Raw genomic sequence first — 17143 nt, forward strand, 5'->3', positions numbered from 1 at the left:
GTCAGCCTTAAGAACAGTAAGTCACCAGCAAACAAGGGAACGTTAAACACTAGATTAATGATCAAATCATTTTTGAAATTCATTATAAAATTATGAGAGAGAGAGAGACAAAGAAGACCAGGAAGAAAGGAAGGAAATCAAAAACAGTTCTGGGAAACCCAGGCTTGCATAAATGACAAAAAAAAAAAAAAAATGCTTAAAAAAAATCTAAGAAATATAATACTACTGACTGCTTGCTTGGGGAAGTTCTACATACTCATTTATCTTCTTAGTCCCAGAAAACAGCCTGATTTCTTCTGAAGCCTTTTCCCACTATAAAAGTAACATGGATTTCAGTAGTTGCTTTTCCTAAATCACCTAGAAACATCTTAGTACAAATACATGGCTCTTACAATGGAAGATTTTGAGACAAACAAAGCCTTCAATCAGATCAAGGAACTTGAAAAGAAATAGGGCAGAATGTCCTAGACGGCAAAAGTGCCTGGAATCACTTTTCTGGTTACGAGCTGCAAGCTGAAAGCATTCTGGGATTTGGGGGGAAAGAAAAAGGATTGGAGAAAAGAAAAGGAGAACATTTGGAAACAAGCTAAACAGCTTACAGGAGTATTTAGAAGAGAAGATTGGGAAACTGACATGGTCTTAACAATTCTGTCACTCTCAGATAAGAGTGAAATAAGCAATGATGCCCATGTAGATACGACCCTGAAACCATCTCTCAAGTTCAAGAAAAATACTGATGCCCCATGGGGCACCTGGGTGGTTCAGTCGTTAAGCGTCTGCCTTCGGCTCAGGTCATGATCCCAGGGTCCTGGGATCCAGCCCCGCGTGGGGCTCCCTGCTCGGCGGGAAGCCTGTTTCTCCCTCTCCCACTCCCCGGCTTGTGTTTCCTCTCTCGCTATGTCTCTTTAAAAAAGAAAAAAGTGGGGTGGGAAAAAAAAAAAAAGAAAAGAAAAAAGATACTGACACCCCAACTACAGATGAAAGCACGCTATAACCGGACCCCTTAAATCTTGGGGAAAACCCATGAAACCATCCTTCCTTGACACTTCTTCTCCTGCCAAATAAAACAAAAATGGAGAAACTAAATAGTAAAGAAAAGCTTCAATAATACAAGATATGAACACTGTCTCCTCAGTTGCTAGCCATCGCCTATAAGAGAATGAAACAAGTCCACAAGGAACATAGTCATCAATAAAAGAGAAGAGCCTGAAATACAAAAACTTTTCTCATTAAATTACCCTAAATGTCAACTCCCAATAGTTCTTCGAGTCATTTTTAAACAACTTGGACCTTCATCAATTCACGATCAAAGACTCACTGAATCCATCAGCTTTAGTCAGGACCACTATGGGCATTTTTAATAGTCTATGCAAGATTTCATTAAAAAGCAGGCTCTAAGGGTGCCTGGGTGGCTCAGTCAGTTAAGCATCCGAATCTTGGATTCAGCTCAGGTCATGATCTCGGGGTCCTGGGATCCCATCTGCACTGGGATCTGTGCTCAGTGTAGAGTCTGCTTAGCATTCTCTCTCTGCCACTCCCCTTGCCCCTTCTCTCTCTCAAACAAATAAAATCTTTTAAAAATAAAAATAAAAAGTAGGCTTTCCTTTAGGAATCTCAGAAAACAGACTTTAATCTCTCATACCTCAACACACATTATTTTCTCCAAATATATAAATCACAGGTCTCTCCCCTATTTAAAAGCAAAAAAGGCACACAAATCAGGAGCTAGTCTGGTTTATCTAGCACAGGACCATCTTCCCAAACACATTTTTAAAAGAAGGAAGGGGTTGGGGAAGCAGTTGAACTGAAATTACAGGCTGTCATGACATCTCAGTATCGAAAACGGAATACCTAGTTCTACAGGAGAGTACACTTTCTGTGCACAATCCCGTTACTAAGCAACTACAACAATGGCTGCACGAGCTTCCTAGAAGCAGGCACAGTAAAGGAGGGGGCTGCGGAATCTAAGAACAGAAAAATGGAAAAACTTGCTTTGGGAATTATTATCTCAGGATAAGTTCAATGTAAAAACAAAAATAAACAAAATCTAAAATAATCTAAACTTAAAACAAGCAGTTCCTTAAGAAACGAAAAAAGTACATGCTACCATGTATCATGCACTTGAATTTCAGTTTGTTTAATTTCAAAATTCACATTTTAACGGGTGATAATGATTTCCTTACTGTGTTTCCTTTGTGGTCCCCCTTCTTTCCTTCACCCTCCCTAGGGAATAATGTTTTTTCAAATTTCCTTACTGATTAAAAGAACATTTTAGACCTCTTAAATCCATTTCTTTGTTTACAGAAGCTATAAAAACTAGTTTACAATTGTTTCATGTTGCCTTTGAACCAAGAACACTCTTAGACATCAAACTATTCCTTTGAAGGGAACAGTCTCTCAAACAGAGCCAGACACTTTCCCAGCCACGCCCTGAAGTTTAGACAACCAGAGTTTTGCAAATGTCAAGTCTTTTGCAAAGTTAGACTATACAGTATAGCAGGCTCTAGACCACTGTTTCTCAAATTGCAGGTTCAATGGCCCAGGCTGGGGAGAGGGCTCCCATACACGTTCCAAGAGAATTTTAAAGACTAGATTTACAAAGGGCTGAGAAGCAGGTTATAAGGCTAGGGGAGATGACCTCACAGACCTTTCCTTCCATCTTTCCTTGTGCCTTTCAACATTTCCTGCAATGCTGAGAAAGTTCCCGAAGCTACATTCTCCATTCTACAGAAGGCTGCTTCTCACTAAGGCTACCTCCCTCCCTCTCTCAATCTCTCCCTCAGTTCCTGAAAGATGCTATGCTAGTAGGTAGGCAAAACGAAAAGATTACACTTTAGAATTATTGTTCTACGTCAAAGCTGAGCAATTACTGTGTGGCTCTGTTCCCAGGGTGCCTCTAGATCCTGATAAATCTCTCTTTGAAGAGAAATCCAGAGACAAGTAGAAACTTAAATGCTGGAAACTGAAGATGCAAAATATCTCAGTCAAGAAGCACAGGGAAATGACAAGTCATTCCTGCTTTTATATCCCAAAGATAAAGATGGGGGGAGTGGGGGAGGAGGGAATGTTTGCTTGATTTTTATCTCTAGTTTTATACTTTTGTGGACAGAAAAGATGCAAGATGTGATTCCAATCTCTTTTAAATTTATTGAGATTTGTTTTGTGGCCTAGCATGTAAGGTATTCAGGACAACGTTCCATGTACACTTGAAAAGAAATGTGTATTCCATTATTTGGGGATGGAATGTTCTGGATATATCCTGTTAGGTCCATCTGGTCCAACACGTCATTCAAAACCACTGTTTCCTTGTTGAGTTTCTGTCTGGATGTTCTGTCCATTGATATAAGTGGGGTGTTACAGTCTTCTATTATTGTATTACAGTTTTCTTCCTTTATGTCTATCAATAGTTGTTTTATATGTTGCTCCCGTGTTGGGCGCATAAATATTTAAAGTTGTCATATCCTCCTGTTAGTTGTCTCCTTTATCATTATAGAGCGTTCTTCTCTGTTTCTTGTTACAGCCTTTGTTTCAAAGGCTATTTTGTGTAGTGTAAGGACTGCTGCCCCAGTTTTCTTTCTTCTTCCGTCTGCATGGTGAAAAGATGGTTTTGTGTGTCAGAAAGTTCCCTGCACAGCATTTGAAGGAGAAGGCTGTTTGGGCCTCCTGTTTTTAATTAAATTAAATTAAATTTCTTAAATTTGATTCTCATTTTGTTTTTTTTCTAATGACAGAAACAATGCAAAGTATAGTCTTGGTAATCCTTACAAACCACAAAGCTCTGCTACTTGAAGTCAAGCAAATGAAAAAATTCTTCACACATAATTATTATCTCTACTGGCAACCATAAAGAAAAATGTCACACTTATATAACACATTTCATCATCAAATTGATTCAAAAATTAAACTGGTTCGCTTCAAGGTCTACCCTGCCTCCATCTCCCTGAGGCTTGTTAAGTTAGTCAAGACATTCTCAGACAGGAAACTTGAAAAAAAATTTTCCCCCAGGATCTTCCAATCATTAAAATTCCTATATAGGTGGGATGCCTGGGTGGCTCAGCGGGTTAAGCAGCTGCCTTTGGCTCAGGTCATGATCCCAGGGTCCTAGGATCAAGTCCAGCATCAGGCTCCTTGCTCAGCAGGGAGCCTGCTTCTCTCTGCCTCTGCCTGCTTGTGCTCTCCTGACAAATAAATAAATAAAATCTTTAAAAAAAAAAATTCCTATATAGGTTTACTATATAGGAATAAATAAAATAAAATACAAGGCTTTCTTCTATATCGTGACCATGTTTCTGATGACCCTTGAAAACTAACAGTCACCTGTATGTATCAGATTACTCATTGAAGCACTACCTATACTTGCAAAAAAAAAAAAAATTGAGGGGTGCCTGGGTGGCTCAGAGGGTTGAGCCTCTGCCTTCGGCTAAGGTCATGGTCCCAGGGTTCTGGGATCGAGTCCCACATCAGGCTCTCTGCTTGGCGGGAGCCTGCTTCTTTCTCTTCCTCTGCCTGTCATTTCCTCTGTTTGTGCTCTCTCTCTCTCTCTCTCTGGCAAATAAATAAATAAAATCTAAGAAAAAAAAATTGAAAACAACAGGGAATTGGGTAAATTATGGCACATTCATACAATGGAATATTATGCAGCTCCAAAAAATCAGAAAGCACTTTATTTTTGTTAAAGAACAGTCTCCAAGATACATATTTTCACTTAAGAATGAAAAATAAACCGTGTGCCTAATAGGCTATTTCTTTTCTTAAGGGAAAATAAACAGGTAAATTGTCAGTTATATGTACATAAACACATTTATAAGAAAATTAAGACCGTGTAAGACTTTTGCCTCTGAGGAAAAAAACAAATATAGGAGTAAGACAGACACCTTGCCTCATATACCCTTTTGGAATTTTTCCATATGATTGTGTTGCTTATTTGAAAAATACATAATTTTACTTTAATTTTTTAGACAGTGAGCAGAAAGAGAGAGAGAGAATCTTAAGCTGGGCAAAGAGCCTGATGCAGGGCTCAATCTTACAACCCTGAGATCATGACCTGAGCTGAAATCAAGAGTCAGACACTTAATCAACTGAGCCACCCAGGCACCTCCAAAATATATGCATTTTTTTAAAGATTTTATTTATTTATTTGACAGAGAGAGATCAAAAGTAGGCAGAGAGGCAGACAAAGAGAGAGGAGGAAGCAGGCTCCGCACTGAGCAGAGAGCCCGATGTGGGGCTCGATTCCAGGACCCTAGGATCATGACCTGAGCTGAAGGCAGAGGCTTTAACCCACTGAGCCACCCAGGCACCCCTCCAAAATATATGCTTTTGAATTTTAAAAAATCTAAGGTTACTGACAAATTGTAACGTATACAAATGACATGCTGATTCACTATCCACAAGGCTCATGCTTTTCACTCTTTTTTGTTTTTTTAATTTATCTGACAGAGAGAATAGAAGCAGAGGGGAGTGGCAGAGGGAGAAGCAGGCTCCCCACTGAGCCAAGAGCCAGACACAGGGATCCAGGACCCAGAGATCATGACCTGAGCCAAAGGTAGCCGCCTAACTGACTGAGCCACCCAGGTGCTCCAGCCTGTTTTTCAGTTTACAATAGTAATGACAGACTTATACTGATGTGTGAAGGACATCCTACACAGCAAAATTTTCTAACACTACCTTCTGGAATTAAAAGATATAATCTGGGGCACCTGGCTGGCTCAGCTGGTAGAGCATGCAACTCTTGATCTCAGGGCTATATTAAGTTCAAGCCCCATGTAGGGTGTGAAAATTACACAAAAATAACATCTTTTTTTTTTTAAGATTTTATTTATTTATTTGACAGACTGAGATCACAAGTAGGCAGAAAGGCAGGCAGAAAGAGAGGAGGAAGCAGGCTCCCTGCAGAACAGACAGCCCAACGTGGGGCTCGATCCCAGGACCCTGGGATCATGACCTGAGCCAAAGGCAGAGGCTTAACCCACTGAGCCACCCAGGCGCCCCCAAAAATAAAATCTTAAAAAAAAAAAAGGTATAATATAACCTGCTCTAATTATTCCTTACATAGACAGAAACATCACCCTGCTGATACTTACTTCTGAATATAAATAATACAACTCCACAGTGCAAGTAGATTTTATGTTTATGTTTATGAATTCTAAGGCATCTGAAAACTAGTTAGGGGGACACAAATACTAATACCTGCATCTGAAAAAAGGGCAGAAGGCAAAATCTACACGACCTGTTTAAAATCAACCAGTAAGTTAAAAGAGAAACACATTAAAACTTAACATTTTAAAAGCCTCTTCAAAATTACTTTTTTAAAAGTATGTGTACACACATGTGCACACGTGAACAGGTGCACAAGTGTGGGTCTGCACACAAAGAAAAAGACAGAAAATGATTAAGTTTTAGACATGATCAAATTCTTACTTATTCAGAAATATTTGGTCATCTAATTACTGTCCAAAAATGTGCTCAATATGAAAATATAGGTTTAAAAAAAAATGCTGTGAAAGATCAAGTAGCCCAGCTGGGAAGAGAGATATTATCTGGCCAGGAGAGGTGACATGGAGCTGAACCTTGAAGAATGAAGGAGATGGTGTCAGAAAACAGGAAGAAACCCTCCATGCAGAAGTGGAGCTCACGCACAGGCTCAGGAACAGGGAAGGGCTGTGTATGGCTGGAGAAGAGGGTTTACGGCAGAAAACTCAGGCTGAACAAAAGGCTGGAGCTAGTCTGGGAAAGGGCAAGTATACCACGCTAAAGGGTTTGAGTTTCTGACTAGAGACAGCACACTACAAAGAAAACTCAAGGTTCCTAAAAAATACACAAAGAGGATCTAAAAGAACAAAATAAGATTTGTGAAGAAAGATGAAAAGGCCAGAGATTACTCAACCTAGCCAACTCTAAGCCCAGGATGCCATCTTCCACAGATAGGACAATGACAGCTGTATTCCTTCTCCATGGAAAGCAGAAAAAAAAGATTAGGTGTCCACCTCTGAGGACACTATGATTAAAAAAAAAAAAAAAAAACACACAAGGAAAGGGATGCCTGTGGGGCTTGGTCGGTTCAGCATCTGCCTTCAGCTCAGGTCATGATCTCAGGGTCCTGGGATCAAGTCTCGCATGGGGCTCTTGGCTCCGTGGGGAGCCTGCTTCTCCCTCTCCCTGCCGATCTGCCCACTTACACTCTCTCTCTCTCTGTCAAATAAATAAATAAAATCTTAAGGGGGAAAAAAAAAAAAAGAATGGTGCCTCAGAAAGCACTGGAGGCTTAACTACAGCAAATGACCACAAATTCCAAGACTATAGAGTTTAAATTGGCACGTACGAAATATCAACTGCGTGACATCTTAAGGGAAAGAAAAACAACTGGCAAGTAAAGTGAATGTTGACATTTAATGGCAAATCAGTGACTTTTTTTCCTAAAAATGTGTTTTACTGATTAAACATGAAGGAAAGAATACCTGGTCGATGGCATCAGGTTGAGTATCCCATTGAGCACATAGTCAAACTCTGCATGATCCTGAGCGACAAGGGCCACCAGGCCCTCACAGCAGCCCGTTCGAACCACCACATTATCACTGCAACACTTCTCCCAAAGCAAGTTCAAAGCTGGAGTCTGAAAACAAACCAGTGATCAAAAGACACAACCGATGAGCAGCAAAGGCATGGACAACCCCAGACATTCATCGAAGCGTAATTTGTTCACAGTGGGCTAGCTTTCCCATACAAAGATGATGCTGTTGTCCCACCATTTGTAAAATAAACTAGAGTCGGTTTTCCGGGAGAGATAATGGATGTGTTCTGATACAGCCACTCTAGCCCATCTGGTGTCCCAGCTGCAGAATAAGGCTGGCTGCAAACAGGGTTTGAGCAACCCAAGGAAACTGACAGGGGATCAAAACAAAGGCCTGGCTCTCACACAGAGCTCCAACCAAGCCCTTCAACCAGACACCATCAATATCAGCTTAGCAGTTAGTTTAGGCTGAACTTCGTCCCAATCATGCCTGTGGTTTAAGCCCAAAATGCAACAACATTTTCAGAAAGTGTTTCTGCTCTCCTACCAGCAATCTTTACCACTTACATGCACCCCACATCCCCGACAATGCCCCTGCCTCAACTTACTGAAGTCTAATGTGAGTCCAGAGGAAAGATAGTAAAGGGGGGGGGGAACAGCAAGCTGCTATTTCCATGGTTTCCAACAAATGCCTAGAAAACTGCTGTGGTCAAGAAAGAAACTGACTTGGGACACCTGGGTGGCTCAGTCAGGTAAGCTTCTGCCTTCAGCTCAGGTCATGATCCCAGGGTCCTGGGATCGAGCCCCGCATCGGGCTCCCTGCTCAGCAGGAAGCCTGCTTCTCCCTCTCCCACTCCCCCTGCTTGTGTTCCCTCTCTCACTGTGTCTCTCTCTGTCAAATAAATAAATAAAAATCTTAAAAAAAAAAAGAAAAGAAAGAAAGAAAGAAACTTGACTTTTTGCCCCCTCAGACCATAAATCTGTCATGTTTGATAGAGAAGTACCAGAAGGGAACATAAGTAAATGTAAGATCTTTATTTTGAAAAATCCTATGAAAGCAGAGCTTCTACCTTTCAGAACATCCTCAAGAATCCATGACCCACCCCACCAGAAGAGCATGACTAATGATAAACCATATTTGAATGTATTGTGGGTTAGTGAAGTCCATTTATATTTACATGCGGTTTGGGTTTTGTTTTGCTTTCTTTTGTTTTTTTAAAGAACATCATGAAGCTATTTTTCCCTCTTCCTGACATAAGTTATTAGAAAAATATATAATTTGAGGGAAAAAAACAAGGTTCCTCATCTCCCACAGAATAAAGAGTGAAAATCAACATCATATTGTGCTCACTTGCCCACAGTAGCTGGCTCTGAGAGCCTTTTCAGTCTTAGGATCCCACTATAACAGAACAATACAGTTAACAGTCAGTACAGGAAATAAATATTTATATTTCTGTTCTTTTACTCTGAAGGAAATTTTATTCACCTGTATAGCCAATATCAAAGGGTTCCATATGTCATTACTCCATTATAAACCAGAAAAATAGGGGTGCCTGGGTGGCTCAGTGGGTTAAAGCCTCTGCCTTCGGCTCAGGTCATGATCCCAGTGTTCTGGGATCAAGCCCTGCATTGGGCTCTCTGCTCAGCAGTGAGCCTGCTTCCTCCTCTCTCTCTGCTTGCCTCTCCGCCTACTTGTGATTTCTATCTGTCAAATAAATGAATAAAATCTTAAAAAAAAAAAAAAAAAAAACAGAAAAATAAAATAAAGGAATAAAAAAACTCTTGCCTCAGGTATTACTATGCCCTCGTGGAAGTGTGCATTCATTTACTAATAGAAGAGAAAACAGTTAAGTCATAGGGATTTGACATTCAGTAAATCCCAGCTGTTTAAGTAAAACCATTAGATCACCTCTGAGTACATAATGTGATTATAGACAGGATTAAGATGAGGGTTCTCAGAAAACCTAATTTATATGACTACATACAAATACCAGATAAATGCCAATTAGTGAAATTTGCCTCTACACTGATTTCAACATGGCAGCAGAAGCTGGAAAGAGATGTGACTTGGGAGTAGCTAATCAAAAGCAATGTGAAGGGGTTAAAAAAAAAAAAAAAAAAGGCAATGTGAGAGAAAGGAAATCAATTATTTCTGTTGGGAAAAAAAAAATCTTATTTCCATCATCTACATTCTCCACAGAGTTTACCTGAGAGCACCCACTCAAGTGGAGTCTCCAACCAGCAGGTCAAAATCTACAACACTGGCTGACCAAAACCCAAGGGGTCTGCATCTCAGGAAGTGGAGTACTGCTTCAATCCTAGCATTCTCTGTCCTATGCACGGTAATTTTCCTTCAGCTCCAAGATCCAAAGCATGACCTTTCCAACTCAGAACTCATACTTGGGCCATCTGAAAGTAGGAGAAATCTCCTCCATAGCAGAAAGCTGCTATGTTCACTTTCTCCATTAAACAAAAAGATTCCCTCAGAGGTAATCCTAACTACCTTGTCTAAGGCATGCCTACCCTCATCCCACCCATGCTCCTTTTCACTAAAGTCACAGAATACTCCCCTTCCTCACCCCCTCCATATCTCACTCCCCAAGTCTGCTGTAACCAATTTTAAATTATAAAGAATTCAGAAGAAGAACTTGGCAAACCAAAAAACAAACAAACAAACAAACAAAACCAGTTCAAGATCATTTCTACAGTGACCTGAAACAGAAGGCATGCCTACGTGCAGCTGGGAGCAGTTATCTGAAGAGAACTCAAGCACAAAGGTGAATACAGACCTGGTTTGTCGATTGGTGGATCTTTTCTGAAAAACCATTTTCCTTCAGGACTGCAGCAATAAGATGACCCACAGCCTTAAAAAAAAAAAAAAAAAAAAAAAAAAATCAACAGATCTCTCCAGTTAGTGCATTTGAAGGTAACTCCTGTCAATACAAGTTGATATGGGAAAAAAAAAAATACTAGGTGATTGGAGTATGAGTGTGCCAACCAGTCAAGTGATAATAAAATTCCCATTCGAGAGTGTGCTCTGTGGAAGGCACTGAATTAGGCATTCTACATACATAATTTCTTAGCTTCATAACAACTCTCAAGGTAGGCATTTTTATCCCAATAAGCAAACTACAGTTCATAGATGTTAAGAAAATTGCCAGATTTTCAGTTCAAATTGCTGTCACTTAGTATTAGAAGATAATGTGAGATTGCTTCATCCATTAAACCGGGAGACAAATGAGAAACTCCACAGCTTTTAAAATCATTTTTGCATCTAAATGAAATCCATCATGCTTCATCATGCCCTTAATGAAGATGGAGAAAACTCATCCCCATTTTTATGACCATAGCCCATACAGATCTGAGCCAGTACCACAACCCTTCTCTTTCGCTTAGGCCTATGATTTAATTTCTTTATTATTTTCTTTATAGGTTTAAGCCCTTGCAAAAGCTTTTAGTCTCATAAATTTCTAAAATGTTCCCATATCCTGCTTTGGTCAAAAAGCCCAAAATTAAATCTAAGACTCTATTTCTAGAGGACTGTTGATGACAAATACATAAGTATCATTCCTTCCTACCACCTCAACTCCATTCCCCTGGTTCTTCACCCCTCCCCAGCACTGCTCTGCTGCCTTACAGCCATAGGCCAGCAACAATGACAGTCCTCCTACGTATGGGCTGGAAAAAACTCTCCAACTGCACCAAGTGTTGATCCTGCACTTGGACTGACATATGATACATCTGGGGGTTGCTGTCAGTCTTGAAGTCTCCAGAAAAGCTCACACAAAAACAAAGCATCTCCCCCACTTCATTTCTTTTCGTATTTCACACCTTGGAAATGCTTTAAGACCTCGATGCTTGATGATCTCAGTTTTGTAATATAAATCACTCAATGACATGAATATTACGTTTAGATCAATTAACTGTCTCTTACCTCCTAGTTCAAGGGAAATTAACAAGAACTGAAGACCAGTGAACAGCTTTGGTGGCTGTTTACAAAATACACCGTATTTCATTGAAGGCAACCATCCATCAACAGCGAAAGGCACCATTATTTTATTTCTACTACTAAGGAAGAAAGGCTGTCCATTAACCTATGTTACATAATGTGCCTTATGATTTAGAGTTTTGATTTTATATTAGCGAAAGAGTTCCTTTAGAAAAATCACGGCCAAGTTCACAATGGTGCGGGCAAGACCAGCTGTGTAAAAACTGCTGCCACAAATTACTAGATGCAACCCAATTTCAAAGATGCTAAAATGTGGAAAAAATGTGTGTGAATCAATGAAATATGGTGCTAACACTGAGCAACAGTTACAAAAGAACAATAAGTATTCAGAGAGAACAGGGCACAATTGCAAGAACCACATAAAACCAGTATGAAACACAACAGGGACCAAAAAAAAAAGAAAGAAAAGCTCCCATTCATATTTAGAAAAAAAAGGACTAAAAGAAGATCAGCTTACTGACAAACATCCCCCCACCAGATCCAACTTCTCTAGTTTGCCTTTCTGTGTATCCTACTAACAAATCAGAGAATACAGGCTAAACTGATTTTAAAGCACAAAGTCCAAGGATAAGTGACCCTGTATTGCTACTTAAGTTTTCCATAATACAACAGCTGAAAGAGACATTCTCCATCCATGAACTCATACATACACACTTCTCACTTAATTTAACAGTAACACACACAGGCACTTCTCAGTTATCTATGCTAATGAAGGGACTCCAGGCACAGAAAATAGAAACTGTGGACAGTATCCTCTTCATCCTCCTCTTCACGGTAAGGACCTGTGCTGTACAGGACAGGACTCCAACCCAGTCAGGTAGAAGGGAATCTTGCATAAGGAGTGTTCTACTCCTCATGGAAGGGTTCCCCACTACCCAGCTAGGTCAATTCCCACAGCAGGCATCTCCGGAGAAAACTTGCTGAAAGCGTCCAACAGGCTGTATACGCTGTTCGGTCTTGGAGCTGGCTTCTGCTGGTCGCCTGGTTTCACTCTCGCAAGAAAAGACAGCAAGCTATTACGGCACCTTGACCAACCAGAATGCTTCTAGTTAGTGCAAGGCCAACCAGAAAACCACTTTTGGTTGAATCCTAATAACGAAAAATCTCTCAAAATAAATTATCACCAAGCCCTGCCTGTGTTACTATATACATCAATTTTTTTTTTTTTTAAATCCAGGGTATTTTACTTACTGAATGTTGGTTATTACAGTAAAAATCCCTTACTCTTTATAGTTGTACAGGGATAAAATAGACCATTTTAAGTATCAATCTCTCATACTCCATAGATGTGTAACCATTTATTTCTATTCCCCAAAATTCATTGTAGACTTAAAAAAAAAATACAGATCCAAGGACCTCCTAAATAATCAAGGTTTTATTATGTCTAAGAAGAAAAGTATGATATAAACAGAAACCGAAACTGGGGGCACCCGGGTGGCTCAGTCAGTTAAGTGTCTGCCTTCAGCTCAGGTCATGATCTCTGGGTCCTGGAACAAGCCCCATGTCAGGCTCTCTACTCAGCGGGAAGACTGCTTCTCCCTCTATGCTCTCCCTCTCTCTCTCTTTCTCTCAAATAAATAAATAAAATCTCTTAAAAAAAAGAAGAAGAAGCTGAGATTGGTCAATTTCAAATATTCACCTTCCTATGTCACATATAAATTTTCAGCGTTTTTTATTTAATTTTTTAATATAATCTTTACAAGATATGAGGGCACTTGGGTGGCTCAGTCAGTTAAGCAAACAACTCTTGGTTTCCACTTGGGTCATGGGACCGAGCCCCATGTCGGGCTCTGTGTTCAGTGCAGAGTCTGCTTCAGATTCTCTGTCCCTCTCCCTCTCAAACAAATAAGTAAAATCTAAAAAAATAATAATAATAAAATAAAGTAACCTCTGCACCCAAAGTGAGGCTCAAACTCATAACCCTAAGATCAAGATTAGCATGCACACCAACATGAGGAGCCAGCCAGGTGCCCCTCAAACATAAATTTTCAAATTAACTAATATAAAAGTTAATAAAGCAATAAGTATGTAGAATCCTTTATGTAGAATAAAATACTTAATGTTAAAACTGTGAAGTTCTACTAACAATCCACCAAAGCATTGCATTTGTTACCATGAAGCAAAAATAATTAAATATATAAAAATTACCTGTGATTGGATAAGAGAATTTGGAAATTCAAACCTTTTCCTGATATCGTCTGACATTTTTGCTCCTCTTACATGTATATAAGACGACTCTGTAATCAAAAGAAAAGAATATTTGTTAGTCTGGAAAAGGCTTTCAAACCAATTATTCCTCAAATAACATAAAAGTAATTCATTCCAAAGACAACAACGGAAATAAAGCATAGGGCTCTGCCCCATAATTGCTGGCGTACGATCACCAACCACTCCTGCCCACAAATGCCATGACTGATAAATAAACTAAAATGCTCAACCACTCTTGGTTTTTCCCATTAGAGCAAATTCTGGAACAGATTAATTCACACTATGGAAACACCCAAAAAAATCCCAAAAGCTCCAGCCTAAATAACAGGATTTTAAAAGTTCAACCACATGTTTGAAATAGAAACTCTTTCAAAGATCAAAACTTCTAAGAGAGAAAGAATCACATTTTTGCAAAATTATTTAAACTCTACCATGGTCTGGGTACAAGCTTTCATTTAAACACTCATCTAACTGCTGGTGACAAGTGTGAAGCCTAGGTGAGCTTTTTTCAGGGGGTAGAGAAATGACCTAGAAACTCACACACTGAAACAGATTGCTTGTCTGCTAAAAGAGGAAGCAATTAGCACCAACTTTTAATATTTCCATCACACCTCTCATTCCTACTGGGCTGTCAAGAAAGGAAAGAAAAGGAAAGGAAAAGAAAGAAAAGAAAAAGAAAGGAAAAAGGGAAAGGAAAAGAAAAGGAAATGGGAAAGGCAAGGCAAGGCAAGAGAAAAGACAAGAGAAGAAAAGAGAAAGAAAGAAAAATGTTTTCAAGTATGCAAAATGGATGGAGGAGGGCAAGGTCAAGAGAAGGCTCTGAAGTACTGAAAGGATTTCCTAAGGACCTCAATTTATCCAGTCCAGGCAGCCCTGAACCCACCAAACTATACTACTTTGAAAAAATAAGGTGCTATTAATCTTAATCGCTTGATCTCAGGGAGTTCAAGCCCTGTGTTGGGCTTCATATTGGGCATGGAGTCTACTTAAAAATATTTACATATATATTAAAAAAAAATTCCAGGTAGTCCAGGTTACCCTATATAAATAATACACAGCAAAAAAAAGCTCTCCTGCTCTCACAAACGGAGGTGCCTTGTGTTGAACGCAAGGCTCTACTACTTTCCTCCCTTTCCTCCAAAACTACACTCTCTGAATGGATGGCTCATTCATCCTAGCCTTCTTCTTCAATATCTAGGGCCAACTTTACGCCCCTGAATTTGACACCTCGCAGCACTGAAACAGCTTCAAAGACTGCAAATTATGTCTGCTAGCAAAATCTACTCGGTAGTTTATGCAGGTCAAAATTTGCTCAACTTTCCAGATGTGTCCATCTCCTCCTTCTTGGAATTTTCTCCTCCCTGGAATTCTGTAAGATATCAGAACACCATTTCCTAAAGTGTGTCCCCAGGAAACCTGGGATGAAGACATCCAGGTTTTGTAGGGAATATATATTGGCACCTTAATGTTCATTCACTCATTCACTCAAATACTTACTAGCTGCCTATTGGGTGTCAGGCACTGCTCAGTGTGCTTAGGCAACTTCCAGAAACAGAACAGACAAAAATCCCTACACTCATGGAGCTTAGGGTATTACAGAAACACTTTCTGTTTTAAATATGGCAACCAGGGTCAGTCTCTTCTGCAGAGGATGACATTTGGTGAGTCGCCATACAGATGTCTGGGGGAAGATATCACAGACACAGTGAACAGTGAGTGAAAAACCCAAAGCGCATCAAGTGCTTAAGGCCAGGGCTTGAAAAGAACAAAGAAAGGAGCAAAGAGTGAAAGAGGCACCTGGGCAACTTAGTCATTAAACGTCTGCCTTTGGCTCAGGTCATGATCCTGGGGTCCTGGGATCGAGTCCCATGTCGGGCTCCCAGCTCCTCGAGAAGCCTGCTTCTCCCTCTCCCTCTACTCCTCCCCCTTCACTCATGCTCTCTCTCTCTCTCTCTCTCATAAATGAATAAAAGCTTTAAAAAAAATTGAAGGAAGGAAGAACAAAATGGAAACTCAGAAAGTCAGTAAGAAGTCAGATCACAGGGACACCTGGGTGGCTCAGAGGTTAAGCATCTGCCTTCAGCTCAGGTCATGATCCCAGTGTCCCAGCACTGAGTTGCTCCAAATCTGGTTCCTTGTTCAGCAGGGAGCCTGCATCTCCCTTTGCCTGCCCCTCCCCTGGCTTAATGCCCTCTCTCCGACTCACATATAAATAAATCAAATCTCAAAAAAAAAAAAAAAAAAAAAAGAAGTAGAAGAAGAAGTCAGTTTATAAAACGCCATGCAGGTCACCAGAAGGACTAATGTATCTGTCCCCAGTGACATGGTAAGCTGGTACTGAAAAAGAGTGGTAAGATTTTAACAGAATCACCTGAGATGAAGAGTGCTCAGATTCTAGATACATTTGAAGGTAGAGTCAATGTGGTTGCTGATGACTGGTTGAGAGTATAGAAGAAAGGGTCAGAGATGACTCCAAAGTGTTTGATCTGAGCACCTTTAATTTTAATGTCAATTCCTTTGGGCATTTTATACATTAAACAAAACAATTTATATATCACTTACCGTGGATGTTTTACTAAGAGAAAAAGACGGAGTTGCCATCAACTGAGAGAGGGAAACCAGTTTTGTGGGGGAAAGCTGGGAAACTTGCCAGTTTCAGATGTCTAACAGATATCCAAAAGGAGAGGTCAGGTAGAAAGCTGAATACATGAATCTACAACTGAAGAGATAGATCTTAGCTAAAGATATAAATGATGATGCACACTAATTATAGAATCTGAGAGGTATTAAAGCAAGAAGTCTGATTAACTTTGCTTAACTCAGAGTTTACCAAATTTATCTGATCATGGCACCCTTTTTTCTAGAAATATCTGGTAACAGTCTATACAACCAGCCCTTCCTGGGACACACACTGGGAAACTGTTCTACCAACTCCAACTCCTCTGTCCATTCCACTTCCTGCACCCCATCTTCCTTACTGCTGCCAAGTTCCCTGCCTTGTGCTCTCTCCCCTCATGGAAACTCTCCCAGAGCCCAGCCCATACCCCCAAACCCATCCCTGCTCTCTTTTATAAAGCCAGCGATTGGAGATGTCAAAAAGGAAGTGCATATTGGGGTACCTGGCTGGCTCAGTCGGAAGAGCACACAACTCCTGATCTCAGGATTGTGAGTTCGAGCCTCATATTAGATACAGAAAGTGCTTAAAAAAAAAAAAAAAATTTCATGAAAATGTGCTCAACATCACTCAGCACCAGGGAAATACAAATCAAAACCACAATGAGATTACCACCTCACACCAGTCAGAAAGACTAAAATTAACCAGTCAGGAAACAACAGGATGCAGAGAAAGGGGAACCCTCCTACATTGTTGGTGGGAATGCAAGCTGGTGCAGCCACTCTGGAAAACAGTGCCGAGG

General features: G+C 40.1%; 1 protein-coding gene across 4 annotated transcripts in view; it reads right to left on the bottom strand.

Moving 5' to 3' along the window:
* The window catches only part of FOCAD (focadhesin), a 304328-nt gene that overhangs the window by 256684 nt on the left and 30501 nt on the right, over positions 1-17143 (bottom strand). For 2 of the 4 annotated variants that reach the window (XM_032306228.1, XM_032306231.1), the window contains exons 2-4: positions 13668-13756; positions 10300-10374; positions 7458-7612 (exon numbers count right to left, since the gene is read on the bottom strand). In XM_032306228.1, coding sequence (XP_032162119.1) covers positions 7458-7612; positions 10300-10374; positions 13668-13724 — 287 coding nt within the window. In that variant the 5' untranslated portion in view covers positions 13725-13756. Of the gene's footprint in view, positions 1-7457; positions 7613-10299; positions 10375-13667; positions 13757-15224; positions 15338-16289; positions 16441-17143 lie in introns of those variants that run through there. The other 2 variants (XM_032306229.1, XM_032306230.1) reach the window with 2 other exon arrangements.

The sequence above is a fragment of the Mustela erminea genome, chromosome 12 (genome assembly GCF_009829155.1).
Source record: "Mustela erminea isolate mMusErm1 chromosome 12, mMusErm1.Pri, whole genome shotgun sequence".
NCBI classification, from domain to species: Eukaryota; Metazoa; Chordata; class Mammalia; order Carnivora; family Mustelidae; genus Mustela; species Mustela erminea.